The sequence below is a fragment of the Scatophagus argus genome, chromosome 6 (assembly GCF_020382885.2).
Source record: "Scatophagus argus isolate fScaArg1 chromosome 6, fScaArg1.pri, whole genome shotgun sequence".
Classification (NCBI taxonomy): domain Eukaryota; kingdom Metazoa; phylum Chordata; class Actinopteri; family Scatophagidae; genus Scatophagus; species Scatophagus argus.
Window position 1 is genome coordinate 21,955,663 of NC_058498.1, and position 19,696 is coordinate 21,975,358.

A 19,696-nucleotide genomic window follows, 5' to 3' on the forward strand; every position below is an offset into this window, starting at 1 on the left:
CTTTCAGTTTTGATATGTGTGTCATTTATAACTATGAAAAAGATCTTTTAGAAAGTATTACCATTTTATGTTACTTTATACTTTTACATTTCAGAAGTACATATTTTAGACTTTAGTCTTTTTTTAATATGTACAGCATGTGTCTTACAAAATGCTTTTGTTTAGTTTATACAATCCATCAGTATGCATGTTGGTAAAAATCAAAAACTTGATTACATGCAGTAATATAACAGTACTCCAGCTGTCATAGTTTAAGGTGTATATTGGTTAGTTTCCTGTTTAATTTGTAGTTTTTCTGCCCTTGTGTCTCTTCTAGCTTTTCATTTCCTGTCTTTGTCTGTTTTCCCTCCATTTTTGATTGCTTGCCCCACCCAGATTGTTTTCACCTGTCCAGTCCCCTTTTGTCTATAAATACCTGTGCGTGCCTCATGTGTTCTGTCAGCTTGTCTGTGTTTGGAGTCCTGTTTGCTCTGTTATCCCCACATTTGTGTTTTGTTCCTTTGTCTTGAACTATTGCTGCCTGGACTCCACGCTTCCTTTAAGTGCTTCTATTCCTTTTTGAGTAAGTTTATTCATTAAAGTCTTTTGTTCACCTCACATTATGTCTCACATATGTCAATATCTGCACATTATGTCCTCTTTTTTGCAACTCTTAAAGCTGGTAATTAAAATCAGAAGATAATACTCAGAAATGGGCCACTCTGCGTAATGAGTGCCAATAATACTTTAGGTACTTTGATGTTAGTGTAATTAAGAATTGAGGACTTTTGAGTATTATGACACTGTGGTGTTAAGTGAAGTACCTGAATACTTCTTCCAACAAATGCTGTGAATATGAAAGCTTCTGAATGGGACTGAACCATGAACATACTGTCGACGCACAGAATCTGTAAAAAGGTGACAAGCAGGTGGCCGGGTTACTCATTTATAACATTTGCTGATGTTCTAACTGAATTATGCTCTTTATGGCTGGTATGAATTGAATCAAATGTGAAAAATCCTAGCAGTTAAACCAGGGGGATGTTTGTCAGTTTACGCATTTTGTGTTCAAGATGCAGCTTGATGTTGGTTGGCTGACTTGAAGAGAGCTGCTTGTTCTGATCAGAGCAGTGAAGCTTGCAGCCATGTTGACATGGGATCTGTAAACATAACCCTTACCTGCACTGACAAAAAGATTAGGCAGAGGTTTAAAAAGAAAATGCAAAAACTGTGTGCAATGCATTAAAAAAAAATGTAATCAAAATATTTCAGGAGGGTCAGTATCTCATTACGTAGTCGGTACATTTAGGCTTGTTTATATAAAACTGGAACAGCTACATGGAATTCAGCAATCATTCATTTTATTTATATCTGTGCTTTTTGTACTGTGACATGTAAAAATGCCTGCTGTGGAAAAGGTCCTATTTGCATTTTTAGGACCAATCAGAAGTCAACTGTTAATAAGTAACAGCAGCAGCATATTTAATGTATTTCCAGACTTTCTACAAAATATATTTCTGCTTTCATAACATCATTGAAATGAGAGGCTTGTGCTTCATCTCAGGTACATAAAGAAAAGTCTTTAATGTTTGACAGAACATGACGAACAAGCTGCATTTTCTTAACATTAAGTTAATTACTGTCATTTGTAACAAATACTGTAGGCTGGATAGGAACTCAGGTGGCTGTGAGGCAAATGGTAGATCCAGGTCCTGGCTGAATATGAGTAATCTTGCACAATATTAGCCATCATTTTTTTGACATGAAAAAGAAAATGAGAGATTAGAACCTACCGATGATGTTTTTTCATTACTCCCTTTTTATTTTTCAAAATTTCAACAATTGACATTTGAGATTTTGTGACTTTGGATTGTTATCTAGAAGGTTTTCATAATCATGATTTATTAATACCAAAATCTAGACAAGTCACTCAGCATAATATTTTGCACTTGTTTCATAAAACCACTGTACATGTGTAAAGGTTAGAGGATGTTATCAAGTTGTTTGCCCTCCTCAGGGGCAATCCTAAATTCATTTCAGCCCCTTGCAACCTTCAGCAACGCTCAGCTGCGTTTTCCTCACCCCTTTTTCTCTCAAAGCAACATGAAACAAACCAGAGAGCAAGCAATTTTATTGTTCAGTGGTATCTTTAATTGTGATGAAAAAGGATTATGTAGATTTCTGTAAGCCTCCCTGACAAGACATATTTTAAAGTGAATAGGCCATAGAACAGGAATATGTGTCAGTGGTGGAGGCTTAGTGGAACGTCTTCTCAATAATAGGGTAATCCCGGAGTCTAGGGATCCCTCATTTACCCTCTCAGCCGAGAGACGATGTGCACTGGCCTCCAATTATAGCCCATGGTCTCTTTAAAGACAAAGAAAAGGACTCAGACTGTGTGACTAAGCGTCATAAAGATATTGCCTTTATCTTTATTACTTCTTCTACTATAGAGCAGCTTTGCCAGGAAAAGCAATACAAATGTATCTCTTTCTAGAAAAACAAACCAAATAATAATTCAGTTTAGATTATATTTGGCAGACACATCTGTCCAAAAGGATTTACAACAAATACATTTAACTGCAGTAGGAACATGAGTTAGATGTCAAAACTCAGTCATGATTGGTATTTGTTACGTAAAAGCTGTTAAAGCTGTTCAGTTTGTGAACACTTTTTCAACTAAACAGATGATTTTATACCTCATGAGTAGCTCTTTAATCCCATCTATACAAACTTTACTCATCGTGCTCATTGAGATTTGTCACTGGATGAATTTCCTTCAGCCCTGTTGCCAGAATAAAAATTCAGTTCAAAGCGTGTATATGTAAGTTTGTGCATTTCATACATATATCAATATTTGTGCAATCGATATTACATTCTAAGTAACACTCTCTCGGGAGAAGGAGGGGACAACAGTGGTGTGAAACCTAGGTCATTAGTGATATTTCATCAGGACATGAACTGAAGTTGTAGAATTGTCATAAAGCAATTACCAGCTTCCTGATGTAGGTGTGGGCTGTTTACTCCTCCAACTACGCTGAAACAAAGAGTTTGAAATAAAGAATGAAAAGAGTGGTGTGATTTGTGTAAAGGATAAACAAAGACTAAAACTAATTGCTGCTGGAGGTCAGCATTCTGAATGCATATTCAAAGCACAAGGTGTTGATAGCAGTCACAGTTATTTAATAACCTGAATAGACAATTTCGCAGTGAATCTGCAGAGAAAGAGGACATGAAAGTTGTGAAGAATTAATGATGGACTCTTTGAGAGTGTGCGAGATAAAATTGACCATGAAATCTGAAGCTTGGAATTAAATTGGTTGGAAGACGAGGGGGTAAAGGTGTGAGATGTGATCACACACACAAGTATCTCTGTCAAAATGCCAAGGTTAATTTGCACGTATGTTAAATGTGTAATTAAATAGGGTAAGATCTGTGTGGACAGCGAAAACTAACAAAGTGAACTGTAGTCAATAGCTGAGATGGTTAAAGTGATTTGAGTTGAGTCTGACATTTTGACATCTTTGTATGTGGGCGTACACATCTCCCATTTGTGTAGATTCATCACAAGTTAAACAAATAAAACAATTTTGCAATGGATATAAGAACAAGAAGAGACAACAGCTTGTATTTAATGATCTGTGAGAGGTTGGCTGGGTTACAAAAAAATCTCTGCACTCTGAACTTGTAAATATTTGAGCTGTGAACAGATAAACAAGTAGCTCTTCTATCACATTTCTCAAGGCATTTTGCTGCCTGCTTCAGATGGAACCAAATGGACCATCTACTGGTCTCCATTAGCGCCAATCCCATATTAAAATCCACTTGTAGAAATTTGAAACTTAAACTTGCTTGAGACATTTGAATGGCACAACTTTTGCTTTTGCCAAGGTTACATTACAGTTAAAATCTTCAGGTGCTCTTTGGAAGATAAAAAAATGAAAAATATATTTTTTTTCTAAAAAAAAGGAGAAAACCAAACAATTATGTCTTTGCCCTGTGCAGTGATTGTTGAATCTCATATTGCAGTGGTGAATGACAGTCAGGCCAGCATCCGAAGTGTATTGGCAGCTTCACAGTGAGATGTAATGACTTTTACACTGACATTGTTAGCATGATGTCACTTTAAGTGACGATATGCTTTAAGAGCGTTCATTGTGTAACATGGGCTATTGATTTTGTGTGGGTTGGTGAAGGAATTTTGAACGACCAAGGATATCCACTGATATCATGATAATGACACTACAACAATGATTTTGTTAGAATGTAACAGGCTTCTGGTTTTGAAAACTGACAGGAAGTGCTGAACTTTTCAAACAGCAAAGTAGTCAGTGAGCCTTTAAAGTTCTGCTCCTCCAACACTTGAGGAAATGTGTTAAGCTCTCCAAAAACTATGATTGATCTTACAAGTTGTGCTGCAACTGTACCTAATAAATGTTAGCAATGGTGAATTTCAGTGCATTAGAATAATACCTCTCTGTCAAATTATTGCTGAACAGAGAAACCTTAACAGTGACAATAAGACTGCAAAAAAGGTAATGAGTAGAAAATGTTTCTATTATACCTTTATAAATTCTAAATGATCCTGCTGCATGGACAGAGAGTTTGACTTGTATTAAGTAATATTCTCCTTAAATTCAATGTTAATTTATTGTATTTTAGCTTTTTTGTAGTGTGTAATGATTAGGACCTTGAGATCTTGCTTTGCTGCACAAGCTGTAGGTCATATCTTGAAGAGAGACCCTGGATCAAAATGTAGTTTCAAGTCCATTACTGTGTCACCACATGAATATTCATTCATGTATTTCTAATATTTCATAGTAAGCATATTATAAACAATGTACAAACAAGGTACACTGCAAGGAGTCTATTGGGACCTTGCAGGTCATTTTTGCCTCAATGTGCAAAACTTACAGCTACAGCAGATGTAAGGTATTAAATCATTTTGCCCAATCACAGTTATCATACGCTGGAGGTATTGTGTACTGTATATACGGAGCAATTCACCCCAGTCAGATTGAGCAGAGTCAGAGATGGGCAATATCAACCAACTCATCCGAGATTGCTTGATTTAAAAATGGGTGTCTGACTGAGAATCAAATCAACCCTCTCATTGACATGAGACTTCGTCTACATCAAAGTCACTTCCTTGACTCACTTGAAAGAGTCTGGTTAGGACCAGGGTGTGATCCCTTGCCCGGGGAAGGCCCTTTGTGCATCATGGTAATAGAGAACAAAGAAGGCCAAAACCTTATGCTATTAAAATAGATTCACCAAAACCAATTGTAGTATATTAGCTTGGAAATGACACAGAGGAACTGACGAGGGTTTTTAGTGGCAGATGGAGTTTCCCCATACCATGAAATTTGTATACTTGGCTACTAAGAAAACAATTCTTGCTGGTACGTTGAGCAGCCTTCCTGTTTTTACTGAGCAAGTGACACTGGAAGAGTGAGAGAGTGTGAAGCCTCTTTAATTGCCTTTGGTCACCCACAACGTTGAACCGGAGCACCACGCAGCTTAGCAAAGGAACCGGGCAGAGGGCCTGATAGATATTTTATCGCTCGAGTTAACGGTTAATGAATTCCCAAAGTGAAATCTGTCACTTCAAAAATAAAGAGGAAGGCAAATTAAAGGGAGATAGAGAGAGACAGGGGAGGAAAGGGACTGGAGAGGGTGACACAGTTTTAAAATGCCCTATCTTTTGGCCATCCCCGGTTTTTCAATAGAATAAAGAAAACTCAGCCTCTTTCTTCTCCTCTTTTCTTTGCACACTTCTTTTTTTTCTCCCTCCCATCCTCCTATCTCTCACTCCGCTTTTCTCTGAAAAAATTCTCATGAATGATTTATATGTGTCTTGTTATCAGCAACGATTTCTATAGACCCCAACGCATTCACCAAGACATTTGTGGCGTAATTGTTAATTTTAATGCCATAATGGCTTCAGATGGGAGCTCTGATTAGACATTTATTACACAATTAAATGAAACATACTCAAGAATCACAAAAGCCTTCCGTAATTATTTCAGGCCATTAATAAAATGGGCATTAAATTATATTGGACACAAAAGAGAAGTGAAATAGATTTCCATTAGAGCAATAGAGGCAGAGAGGGGTAATAGATCCTGCCTGAATTCACTCTGAAATTAATTGTTGCCCGGCCTATTTCCACACACAGTGGAATAAATGAATGAGAAAAGAGAGGAAGAGAAGAACGAGTTGGTGGCCGTGAGAGTAAGGGGAGGGGGTTACATTAAGAGCCTCTGATAAAAACCTTTTGTTTGACATAATACAATGGACCCTCAATTCAAGAGAGAGAGAGAGAGAGAGTGAGAGTCAAACCAATTTCAATCTTTCAGTCCACCCCTCTAGAGTTCTGAGTCGAGGTTATATTCTCTTTTCAAGTTTGGTTTGCTTTTGAATAAACACCTATCAAAGATCGACCTGCCAATTCACACATCCAAATCTGACACTTATTAGAAAGGAGCCAGAGTGAGTGGAAGACAAAAAAAAAAAACAACAAAACAAAACAAACAAAGAAAAACATGGAACAAATGCATATGACAGAAAATCAATCTTTTCTTTGATTAATAAATGACTTGCTGGGTCCGAAGCAGAGTCTTTGACACGTTGACAGTAAGTCACCTTCCAGCTATAACATGATGGAGGTCAGGCAGCACAGACTAAATGTTAACTGTGATTCAATCAAAATTTTTATCTTTAAGCGAAAAGAGGTCAGTCTTTACAAAATTAGATTCAGCTAAGCTATGTAGAAGGAGAACTTTTCTGAAATAACAGAATTATGACCATTATATACTGTATGTACACTAGTTTAAACTTATCAATACCTTATGCTGTATATACTATGTACACCATAGAAAGAAAAACGTATACAAGCAACAAAAATAAATGTTTTATACTGATACTTCCATGGTTATCTTTTCATTTGGATGCATCTTAAATGTAACGTGAAATCAAGAAAAAAAAGCTTACAATGGAAAAATGTAACCAAATTTATTTTCCCCATCTCTGAACAGTAAGATTATGGCAGTTAAAACACATCAAAGCCCAACTAATGGCAAAGACTTTATGAAACCATTTCCAGTGGGAACTCTAAATTGAACTGTCTTTTGAACTAGCGGTCTCTTGAGATCTTCTGTGAAAGTGTAAAAGAAATGGAAACTGATATCTCACAAGGCTAGAACAGATCATTCAACAAAAATTAATTAATCATTCACTGATACTGATTTGTAGAATTGTGTTTTTTTTTTCTCTCCATCAGTCTGTCTGGCTTCAAAGGCTTCTACATTCTTTAATGGCCTATTTTTCATTATCTCACTTGTCTCTGTTTTTGATTTTACAAAATCTACTGTCCAGCTCAGATTTCACAAGCAGCTGTTTGTCCAACAAAGGTTGTCCCACTTCAATAGTTTAGGATGACAATTCTGTAAAGAGGGAGAAAAGGTACAAGAGGGGGTTGATTAATTTTGAGACATTCAAGAGCAGGACAGTGAATTCTGATTTTCAGTTTCGGTTTTGAATTCATCACCTGAGTCATGGGAGCTCTGCACCATGTCTTGAGGTTCAGGTCTCACACTTGAGCCACTGGCAGTCCTATGAAGAGAGATTAAAACAAGAAGTTGTATAAAAAGAAAGCTATTCACGATGTTAAAATGAATACAGGCATAGGATGTTCATATGTTTTCACTGAAAATATTGACCTATCCAAATATACTGTGATCTGGCTTTTATTTGACTCTTAGTATGTAACTCTCTTTACAGTTTCACATAACAGTTTATCACCCAGATGAGCTTTCCTAGTAAATGCCAAATTTGTTTTACCTCTGGGTGTCTACACTGTAATAAAACTACCAAGTCCAATTAGTCAAAACATTTACTTCACAATGTTCAGTGTTGTATTTATTAAAATGTATTTTTCCAATAATTAAAAAGGACTGACAGAGTCTGAATTTCAATGCTGGGCACACACTTCAACAGACAAATTATGTCCACTGATGAGATACAGCTTAAGGCTATAATGAGAGGTAATGAGTGAGCGACACTTATTGAGGCTTCCCCCCCTCGCTATAGCGTTTTATTTTCTGCGAGACAAGTAGGAGGAATAGCAACCATCTTTTCTAACTTGTTCACCTGCACTGAATGCACTTGCAGAGATTTTTCAGCCTTTGAATATTTAGCCATCTTATTAGAACTTAACAATAGACTCTAAAAGTGCACTTATTATATAAGTAATTTTAATGTGTGATTTTACCTTGCATTTAAAGGATGATCAGATTCTGAGAGCAATCGCATGTATTACTGCATTATGTACCTTGTTACTAGACTACATTTTACCCAACATGTAAAGAATGCCATTTATTTCCAACTATGGAAATACACTGGACCTACTTTTTACAAAGGAATTTAATCCTTATATATATATATATATATACTGTATATATATGTGCTTAGTTGATATACTCATTGAGCGCACATGGTGTATAACAAGTCAAGAGACCTCCTTGCCTGTGTTAAGCTTTAAGAAATATAAACATGCCTTCTCGGTTTCTAGGACAGCATATTCCTTTAACTTGGTTAAAATTAATAAAAACAATTCACACTTTTTCTACTTTTGCTAAACTCATAAAGGGCGACTTAGACCAACTCATCTTTTACTAAATGTTTCCAAACCTGAAAACTCCATATTAGATTTTTGGTGCTGTCATTCCAATGAGACTGCCTTGACCAGAGTAGTAGTCTTGCTTGGACTTACACCACCTTAATTATTTGAACTAATTACACTAGTATGGCTCCTTCACTCTTTTAATGCAGTACTCCTGAATATTCTTTCACTGAATCAGTATTTGATGTGACCTCCCTTTGCCCTCAAAACAGCATCAATTCTTCTAGATACACTTGAACACTTGAAGGAACTTGGCTGGTAGGTTGTTCCAAACATCTTGGAGAACAAGCCACAGATGATCTGTGGATGTAGGCTTCCTCAGATCCTTCTGTCTCTTCATGTAATCCCAGACAGACTCGATGATGTTGAGATCAGGACTCTGTGGTGGCCATACCATCACTTCCAGGACTTCTTGTTCTTCTTTGCGCTGAAGATAGTTTGGGGTCGTTATATAAATTTGAATAAGTAATAAATTTGGCACCAATCTTATGCCTCCCTGATGGTATAGCATGATAGATAAGTATCTGCCTACATATCTCAGCATTGAGGACACTATTAATCCTGACCAAATCTCCAATTCCATTTGCAGAAATGCAGCGCCAAACTTGCAAGGAACCTCCACCATGCTTCACTGTTGCCTGCAGACACTCATTATTGTACCACTCTCTAGCCCTTCAGCAAACAAAGCACCTACTGCCATTTTTCTGCACCCCAGTTCCTATGTTTTCATGCATAATTGAGTCACTTGGCTTTGTTTCCATGTCACATGTATGGCTTTTTGGCTACAACTCTTCCATGAAGACCACTTCTGGCCAGATTTCTCCAGACAGTAAATGGGTGTACCTGGGCCCCACTGGTTTCTGCCAGTTCTGAGCTGATGGCAGTGCTGGACATCTTCCGATTTTGAAGGGAAATAAGCTTGATGCATTTTTCATCTGCTGCATTAAGTTTCTTTGGCCAACCACTGCGTCTACGATCCTCAACGTTGCCCATTTCTTTGTGCTTCTTCAAAAGAGCTTGAACAGTACATCTTGAAACCCCAGTCTGCTTTGAAATCTTTGTGTGGAGGAGGCCTTGCTGATGCAGTATAACTGCCTTGTATCTGGTTGCTGTGCTCAGTCAGACCATGGTGTCTGACCTGTGACATGAACTGTCTTCCACAACCTCACCTTGGCAACAGAGTTTGGCTGTTCCTCTCCCAGTTTTAACCCTCCTACATAGCTGTTTCTGTTTCACTTAATGTCTGTGTTTCAACCTACACATGAAATTGATGATCATTACCACCTGCTTGGTATGATTGGTTGATCATACACCTAACTGTAATCCCACAACATCTCTGACTTTGTGCAAGTGTACTGATGCTGATTTGATATTTTTGACAGAATTCTTAGTTTACAGCACAGGCCTTTGAGAAGGTTATGTTACTCAAGTTAAAATTTTGCCACAGGCCAAGGCCTTTGCTCAACATCAAACTGTTTGTTTTTCAATGTGTATGTCTTTCGCAGAATTCTATCCCCACAATTGCAATAACAAAAACTATTTTTTTTATAATACTTTGACACACAGGACTCTCATTTGGTTGGCACTGTCATGACAAGAACCCTTCTCTGAAGCACATCATTCAAGAATTGTGATGGTTGCGGACCAGAGCTGCAAGCAAGGATCCTTTGGGACCATCAGTGAAGCAGGTATTGCAAATCCCTGTGTGCATCAGCTTTGCACCATCATCAGACAGCGGACAATATAGTTGGACTTACAGTTGATGAGGTGCGGTGGCAATGTTAGCTTAGGTTATTTAATTAGTTCAGGGAACTGGTGCAAACTCAGCCAGTTAAACAAGACAGTCACAAGAAATGAAAGGACAATTACAGATGTTTGGTGTAGACCTATGCCTTCACTCATGGACTAGGAAGATGTAGGAATACTCAGATTGTTGTTGAGGAGTATTAAGATCCTAGAGTTCATCTCTTCAAGTGATAGATTCTTGGACATCAGGAAGTAAAGAGTGCCCTCAAAGTCCTTGTTGTATTGTGCCACTAGGCTACTGGACTAGCTAAAGACATGGGAGATAAGAATGATGGAGGACCTCAAAAATCAGCAGAAGGCTTTGCAGAACCAACCTGTGCTGCATACAGTGTTAAGAGAAGATAATGTAAGAACATTTGATTGATTATGCGTTCGACTGCTTCACTGGCAGAAGAAAGCTAAAGGTTACAGAACTAAATGGCATAGCCTTTGAGGAGTTGATGATGGTGATATCTTGCAGAAGGCAGAAAACCAGAGAAAACCTCTATGGAGATGTAGGACCATCTGGGTAACACATCAGACAGAAGAAGTCTGGAAATATGAACCCACTGAACACCATCAAAACCATTGCAGGACAAAGTAACACATGTGACTGACAATGGGATAACAGGTGAGCTTAGAGACCCATTGGAGGGCCTCAGTTTGTACAGTTTTGGATCATGGGGGGAAAATGCATCAGGTTTCTGATTCCTGAACACTGTAAAATTAAAGTGGAATAGAGACCAAATGAAAAGAAAGCAACTTCTGGACCATAAGAGACTGTTATATAGGCAGAACCTTAATTAGAGGCATCCACCGCCACACAAAAACAAAACAAACAAACAAAAAAGTTAGGGCATCATATGCTCAGACTGCGGGTCCCTCTATATTGGTGAAAGTACCCTGAGTTATCACAGGGTGTGGCACCAGTGCAAAATCACAGACATAATGTGGTTCAGTAAATCTTCATTGTAGCCGCTCAGACATGTAGGCTTAATCCATTTTTCCCACTGCCCTCAGAAATCGTGTAACAGTAGAGGCATAGAAGTTAAGTCTCTAGTCCTTGAATCAAGCTTTCATGGGAGGATCTGCGGGGCCTTGCATAACTGTCAGTTATTCTCATCTGAGTGATCAAGATGTCAGCCATACAAACAAAAACACATATGCTGATGACACTCTAAAGACATCATCAGCCAGAGGCAGATGTGTCATGAAAAGTGAAAGGGATGGCCTAAAACTGATGAAAAAATCGGTGAAAAGCAGATTCTTCTTGTATGGAATGTCTTCGTGGAATAGTGTTTCTTCCAGGAGACAGAGATTGCCCAACTTTTCTTACCATATTAAGCTTGAAAAAGTTTGGTGTGTTGTTTGTTTCAGTGGGGATACTGACAAAGTAATGTTGCTAGAGGGCATAAGTCAACGACCTTAAAAGTTCTGTATATGAGATTTTGGACATTAATATAACAGCAAACTGCTATTTGCTATGTAAAGATTTAATGGGGTAATGGTGTCCTGACACCTCACAGTCCCTCTGTATGTGTCGCAATCTGACCTTCTCTGTTTTTTATTTTGGTGGTCCATCCTAACATGTGCATGTTAAAACATGTAACTCTCTACCCGTGAAACATCTGAGCCTCCTATACAGCATTGGAAAAGTTAAATATCCGAGAGCTGGACAAGCATTCAACTGAAGGCATTCACATTGAGTTGAAACCATCAAACTTTAGCCTGAAGCATATTTTACTCAGTGTTTCAGATAGCTAGCATAAGTGGGATAGCTGTCAAGCTAAGAATTAGATTTGGGGAAAAACAGCATGTAAGACCAGAATTTTCACATCGACCTCTGTGAATTAAGGGCTTGTTTGGGCTAAAGTAAAGTTGGAGTGACAGTTGGAATAGTTGAAAATTTTGGTTTTGGTGAATTTTATTTTGTCTCTGTCGAGTTTCAGTGAAGGTGAATTTAAAATGATCTGTGAAGTAAAATTACTGTTTTTGTGAATGGAGTCTGGTGGCTTTCATGAGAGCAAAATAAAGTCTATTTGTGGTTAGGAGGAGGTGTGGCCAATGTTCCCCATTGTTTTGGTCTGATATGCTGGTGCCTTAGTGTGGCATCTAGTGGCAGTGAGTGTCGCATATAGAGCTCTTAATGTCTGAACTATGTAAGTGTGAAAGACAGTTGCAAGAGTTTAAAAAAAATGCTTATAGCTATGTTTAAAAAATGGTTTAGTCAAGATCGGGATCAATGTTTGGTGTCCAAAATATATCTTAACAGTAAACTCTTGCTATGTATATAGCACAAAGTCTTATGAAATCAGTTTTTAAGAATTATTAAAAGGTATTTATTGCATGATTTATGTATACATGTGTCTTTCTATTATTGTAATGTTTCTTTCTGAAAGGATATTTTTTGTATTTGTTTAGGAGTACTGCAGATTCTCATTTATACATTTATATCTTATCTAGTGAGTCGCAGTCTCATGTGAAAGGCTCAAATCCCCCTGCAAAGAAGGCTAGCTCTAAATGAGTTTTTTTTCTCTTAATGAAGGTCAGGAGAGAGTCACATCTTTCCTTTTGTGATAATTTATCCCTATCTCCTGTTATCTCTTATGCCCCTTTAATCCTAATTGTATTGTATAATTGTGTGATGTGGACCTTGTGGTCTTTGAAGTATTGCCCCTATCCTTTCATTATTACCTGATGCCTTGAACCTTTGTTAATTTTTCTCTGCTCTGTTCCACTGTTAAATAATGGCACAATAAAAGCGAGAATAGCTTAAGTGTAGTCATTTTAAAAGATTTCATTCAAGTCTGATTTCACTGAAACTATCACCACAAAGATGTGATATATATATATTTATTTTTTTATCTGTAACATATGCCTCGTGTTGCAAAGACATCTGACATACTGCTCATTGCAGTTTTGATTGCCTCTCAGTATCAATGAATGGTATTTGTAAGCGGGTAATGTAAAAACATCTACAGTATTATGTGCAGAATCTGAGTTATGAAATTATTTCTGTATCTGTGAAAGGAAGTATTTTTCTCTTAACAGTGCAAGTATAAAGAGCAACAATTCACACATATGTATACAGTTATGTAGGAGGAAATATGCCTAGACAATGAACACTCAGTATTTTAATATGAAAACATAAATGAGGCAGATAGAGAACTTTCTGGAACCACTGCTGAAAAAGATGTGTTATGTACTCTGGCTTTTCAGTAGTCCCATTTCAAACTGAACAGAATCTGAGCAGTGTCATGTGAGGGCTCTGTATGTGTATGTTATGTTGTTCTTTGAAAAGTGTGGGTATAGCTCTGAGGTCAAAAATGGTAAAGATAACTACAAGTGAAGATTTGGTCTTTGTGTATACATGTGAAAAACTGTATCAAGTTCTTTCAGAGTTAGTTAAAAGTTAAGGTGTTGCACAGCACTTTGTAAATTTCATATATATATATATATAAAGCACTAATTCACACTGAATTCCACAGAAATGCAAAAACATACTTTCACACATAAAATGTGTTTATGATTTCTGAATTATGATATTATTTATTCATCTTCTTCTACAAGAAAAAAATCAGGCTTAAAAACATTCTGCTGAAGAAAAAAAAAAGTTAGGAAAGTTGTAGACCATGTGAGTTGTCTCAGTTTCTAATGTGTTATTTTTATAGAGAGCCATCACTAAATGGGATGGAAATACAATAAAAGGCATTGAAATGTCAACCCTAGCTTTTAAGAGTTTTGAGGGAGGACGCAAGTGTGCAGTAAAGAAAACCTCTTACCGCTTCAGCACCATGGACAGTTACGGTAGGGAGCTTACCTCAATGCTCTCCACGGGAGCCCAAGTTGGCTAATATGCTCTGTGTGTGTCAGGCCGCTCCCCATTCATTTTTTAAGGCGAGATGGATGGACATGTGTCCTAAGATTATCCTGGTTTTGTGTGTCTGTGTGCGCGTGTTTGTCGGAAGAGAGCGTCGGGCGCGCGCCAACGCGTATCTCTGTGACTTTGAGCTGTAATTGTTAACGTAAACTTTTATCAGTCAGTATTATAATTATTAATAGGGCTGTGACTGGCCAGTTGCTTTCAGTCTTTTCTAAACCAAATAAATTAAATAATGCATTTATATGGAGAATCTCTTATATCCTTATTGGTTTATATTCTCAGTTATATTTTCATTCTTTTCTTACTCTCGTAAGAGATCCAGTCGTTTCGTATTTCCTAATTCCTGAAGTTTGGAGATAAGTTTTCATGGTGACGCACACCCAGGTATAAACTAACAACTATTTTATTCATAAACCGTAAATTTACGTTTTTATCTCAGACAGTAGATCGTCTCATTTGCAGTAACGACTACATTTGTAACTGAAGAGAAGCTGCCGATGGAAAAATAATCATCTCAATCCTTGACAAATTAAAACCTATTGCATTTCTCATTATCCCGTTAAATTGTCGAGGGAACTTTCAGGCGTGTATTTATTAGACAATCCGATTTTGAATAAGAAACATAGTTGACTTCTCCCTCGTGAGTGGGAGGCTCAGCCCCTAAAATAATTTCCCGTTATCTAATTCATTGATCTCAAAATGAAGCCTAAGCTGGTGTAGGCTATAGCAGCCTGAGCGCTACATGTCAAATTGCATACGCTGTTCAGCAAAAGATAGTATAACACAATTTAAAACTTCAAAACACGCTGAAATATACAGTCCGAACATGCAGTATACTACCTCACGGTTACTGATGAACATCATAGGCTGTCGATTGGGAGGATTTGAGCAGCTTTTTCTTTTTGCAGGCATCCGGTCGGCGCTTGTATTAAAAAAAAAAAAAAAAAAAAGTCGGGGGCGTCCTCAGCTGTGGGCTAAATTGTTCTGTAGGTCGGTGCTAGGAGGATTACTCTGCCAAAACGAAAATTTTAACGATAATTTCAGGGTTTGTAAAGAAAGATATGATGGAAATCTTCTCGTTACAGGCTTCCTCTTGACGCATGCGTGTGTGGGGAGACGAGGAGCGGAGAGAGAGCGTGAGAAAGAGACACAGATGGTGTTAAAATATGGGAATATCACAGGCAGAAAAATCTGCTCCATTTTGTTCTAGTTTGGTTACCAAAATAAAGTGACTTTGATCTGCACAAGATAGCATCCCTCACTTTGTCCAGGATGATATCTTAATGTCAGTGCTGAAAATAATTGACCCACAAATGTGTATATCCTAAATACAGGGTTTTTGACTGAACGCAGCTTTTAAAGTGATTTCTTTATTTAGTCTTAGTAGGATATAGGGATATTAGCATGTGGGGATGTGATCATCTTTGAAGCGGTGTGTGGCCTATTTGTGTGCACGGGAAAGATGAGATGATAATTGCTATATATAAGGATGTGTTCCGCGTATACGTGGGTGCATGTGCGTATAGACTGGAGAGCCTTAAATAAACGTAGGCCTGCTTAGCGGTGTAACTAAGTGAAATTGACTGTGTTCATTGTAGCCTGCGTCTCCAATCACAGCGTTTTGACGGTGTGAAAAAAATCAGCTGTCTGCGTTTCGTTTAATAATCACAGCTGAAGGAATCATATATCAGGCACATTAGCCCGAGGGCTATAAGGCAATGGTCCTCACTGAAATTAGCATTTTAAAACGATCGCTCTGTGCGTCCTTAAAACCACACCGTCAAACTGATGTGAGCTAATGCAACAATTATAGGCTCACATCGATGCTTTTCTAAGCGTTTACAGTTGATGTAATATTTTCTTGGTGTTTGTAATTCTGTCATTACGCGCTCGAGCTTTACATAGGTTCGCTGTCAATGGCACGCACGGGCTTGAACTGCGCGCGCATGGGTTTGTGTGCATGTGCTCGCGCGTGTTTGTCTGGTGGGCCCTTTAAACTCGAAAAGAAATACTAGTTTGTTTGTTTGTTTGGAGTTGTTTTTTATAGTAAGTGTGACATTTTTTTTAGATTAAAGAGTTTAGAAAAGGTTACACTTGCAAAAATGCTGAAGCTAAATTAGACATCCCTTTCATCGCCGTGGTGCCCAAGGACAAGGGTTAAAGCCCTGCTGAAGTGTCCTTGAGCAAGACAAGCCCGGCGGGTACAGGTGCTTTGATTTTGACATCCAAATGAGGGAATCAAAATTTCTTTGATCACTTTCTTTAAGCATATTCATTATTGCTATTGTGATTATTATTGTTGTTGTTGTTGTTATTATACATATCGTCAAAACTAGACTAAAACAAACAAACAAACAAACAAAAAGCAGCTGGGTTAAGGCCTGTCTATGCATTTTGTCGACAAACCATAAAAGTGCTCCACTATTTTTCCCTGTAAAGCTATGCAGTAAATTGGTTGCACGGTATAGTCACCTCTCTGGATTGAAGTCAGGTTTTAAGTGGAAAAGAGGTTGAAGGTCCATGTTTGTTGCGATTCATTACATTAAATGGAATCAGGGAGGGATCCTGAGTATTACCCCCCTCCACACACACACACACACACACACACACACACACACACTCACACACACACACAGCCCTCTTTTCCTTATTTTTTTTTTCTTTCACTACCACCCGCTCTTTGTTTATGTTGTAATGTACATATATTTTTCGTGAAGGTATTATAATAGCCGGTCTTCGTGCTGATTGGGCGCTCAGGTTGGTGAGTGAACGCCCTGCAGATTATGTCAGATTGCGTGCAGAAACCAAACCAGCCCAGCCTTTGAACTTCACCGCTTTTGGCTCGTATTCACGCTCTTCCGCTCATTTCCAAGCCAGGTGCTTGACGACAAACCTCAGAGAGAGAGAGAGAGAGAGGGAGAGTGTATCGCAGAAAAAAAATAACACTTTTACGACTCCTGCTAACTGACTGCGGAACATTGCTTTCACCTTTGAGGATTTTCTTAACGTGTGTGCATTTTTTTTCCCTGTATTGCTCGCCGCAGGTCTGAACGAGAGTTGTTACCGGACTTGAACGAACGCGCGTCAGTGTTTTAACCCGGGAAAAGCAAATCGGGCTCTGGATTTTCATTTTGTTCTATTTTGTTTTTGCTGTCTTTCCAGACTCAGAACATTCCAGACGTGGCATGACTGGTATTTGGCATCTAGACAGGTGAATAGTTTCCCTTCCTTCCGATAAAGAACTTTTCCTCGTCATTAACACTGAGGATAAAATCCCACTTTAAAAGATGTCAAAGCCTGCTGATCATATCAAGAGACCCATGAACGCGTTCATGGTTTGGTCCCGGGGCCAGAGGAGGAAAATGGCACAGGAGAATCCCAAAATGCACAACTCGGAGATCAGCAAAAGACTGGGCGCCGAGTGGAAGCTGCTTTCAGAGTCTGAGAAGAGACCTTACATTGACGAGGCCAAGAGGCTGCGAGCTCAACACATGAAGGAGCACCCCGACTACAAGTACAGACCCAGGCGCAAACCCAAAAACCTGCTCAAGAAGGACAGGTACGTTTTCCCGTTGCCTTACCTCGGGGACACCGACCACTTGAAGGGACTTCCCGTGTCGGCCGCGGACTCTCTTTTGGGCCCTTCGGAGAAAGCCAGAGCGTTTCTGCCGCCGACGTCCGCTCCTTACTCCTTCCTCGACCCGAGTCAGTTCAGCTCCAGCGCCATCCAGAAGATGACGGAGATGCCCCACACGTTGAGCACAAGCACTTTGCCGTATGCGTCCTCGTTGGGATACCAGAACGGCGCGTTCGGCACCCTTGGGTGCCCCAGTCAGCACACCCACACCCACCCGTCGCCCACAAACCCGGGCTACGTCGTCCCGTGTAACTGCACAGCCTGGTCAGCGTCAAGTTTACAGCCCCCGGTGGCCTACATACTTTTTCCAGGTATGACCAAGACTGGGATAGACCCATATTCATCCGCACATGCCACTGCCATGTAACCCTCAAGACTCTTTTCTTTTTTTTTTTTTTAAATTCACTTGAATACTGAAATGCATGTAAATATATTAAGGACAGCGCGCCCCATTAAAAGGCATGAACAGTACTGACTGCCTTGGACTTGTTATTGCAACAAAAGAAAAAGAACAAACTTTTTCCAGAAATCCAACAAGTTTCTGACTTGAGCAGAGGAGCTGGGATTTGGTGTAAAGGACGGTGCCCTGTGAACTGTAAGAAATGTAAATGTTATAACGTTTATGGCAACCAGAAAAGGAGGCCTTTAACTTTATTTATTGTGTACATTTCAATGCTGAAATGCTGATTTGTGTTATTGATAGGGTACTCTTTTATTTTGAAAAATTGGCTTGCACAATTAGTATTCTTATTTCCTGTATAGGCCTAAGTAGTCTACATTTTGACACTCGTAATTTTATGATGTTCTGGATAGGGTCAAAATCAGGACCTATAGGCTGGATTATATACGGGTTATATTGTTTATATTTATCAAAAACTGGCACATAAAACTATTTAAGATGACAAAAAGAAGAAACGTCATTCACATCCAAATGTTTTTATTTCGCATTTTTACTGTGGTTCAGTGCTAATATAGTCACACGCGTCATTTTTGTTTTTTGTTTTTGAGGATAACTTCTATTTGAATTCAAGGAGGTATATGTGTATTATCATTTAAGATGGTAATTTAAAAACCTGTCATGTTATGGAAAGGATAATGTATCTAGAAGGTTGATACCTCCTGCTCTTTGTTCAATTGCTGAACAAAGACATTTGGAATAAAGACAATCTGTCTTCAACGCTATCAATTTCCTGTATTTGTAGGCTACTGGGTACTTGAGATGGCAAAGATAGTGAAATAATGTGTAGGTGCTGCGGGGATGGGTAGAACCTGCCAGAATAAAGGCCTCATTAAATAGATTTTAAATGGTAAGAGAATTTTAAGAAAGACTGAAACGGCAACTATAATTCACTAAAAAGCGAACTTAAGGTTTAAAAAAAAAAAAAACTTAAAAAAAAACAAATGAATTGAGAGAATTTTTCAAATGTTAGACTCAACTTGACCCCAAACTGATCAATACTGTTGATAGGCTAAAGACTGGCCATTAACAAGCCCGCCTTACAACGGGACAATAAGATGAAAAATCAATCAAATCAGTCGTGTCTCTCTCGGGTGTCGAACTCCTCCAGTCGGGTCGTTTCTTCCGCAAGGCGTAATAGCCTCCGCGTTTGGCTGCTGCTGCTGCTGTTTTGTTGTGTTTTTTTTTTTTTCTTCCTCTCAGTTTGGAACAGGTTTCAGACATGTTCAGCGGTACAGTACGGTGAAGGTGTTTTTGTGACACTGGGATGAA

At 38.6% G+C, this 19,696-nt stretch overlaps 1 protein-coding gene and 1 long non-coding RNA gene across 2 annotated transcripts; one reads left to right on the top strand and one right to left on the bottom strand.

The window, feature by feature from the left end:
• Window positions 1-416: 416 nt before the first annotated feature.
• On the top strand, window positions 417-19,149 carry sox14 (SRY-box transcription factor 14). Its single transcript, XM_046392503.1, has 3 exons — window positions 417-562; window positions 10,229-10,350; window positions 17,493-19,149. Exon 3 carries the CDS (start codon window positions 17,618-17,620, stop codon window positions 18,332-18,334), a length of 717 nt encoding a protein of 238 aa, XP_046248459.1. The 5' UTR covers window positions 417-562; window positions 10,229-10,350; window positions 17,493-17,617; the 3' UTR covers window positions 18,335-19,149.
• Window positions 7,309-18,046, bottom strand: LOC124061014. Its single transcript, XR_006843665.1, has 3 exons — window positions 17,912-18,046; window positions 7,529-7,593; window positions 7,309-7,424 (listed from the first exon to the last, which is right to left on the bottom strand). It is a non-coding gene; the product is annotated as an uncharacterized LOC124061014 (long non-coding RNA).
• Window positions 19,150-19,696: the final 547 nt, after the last annotated feature.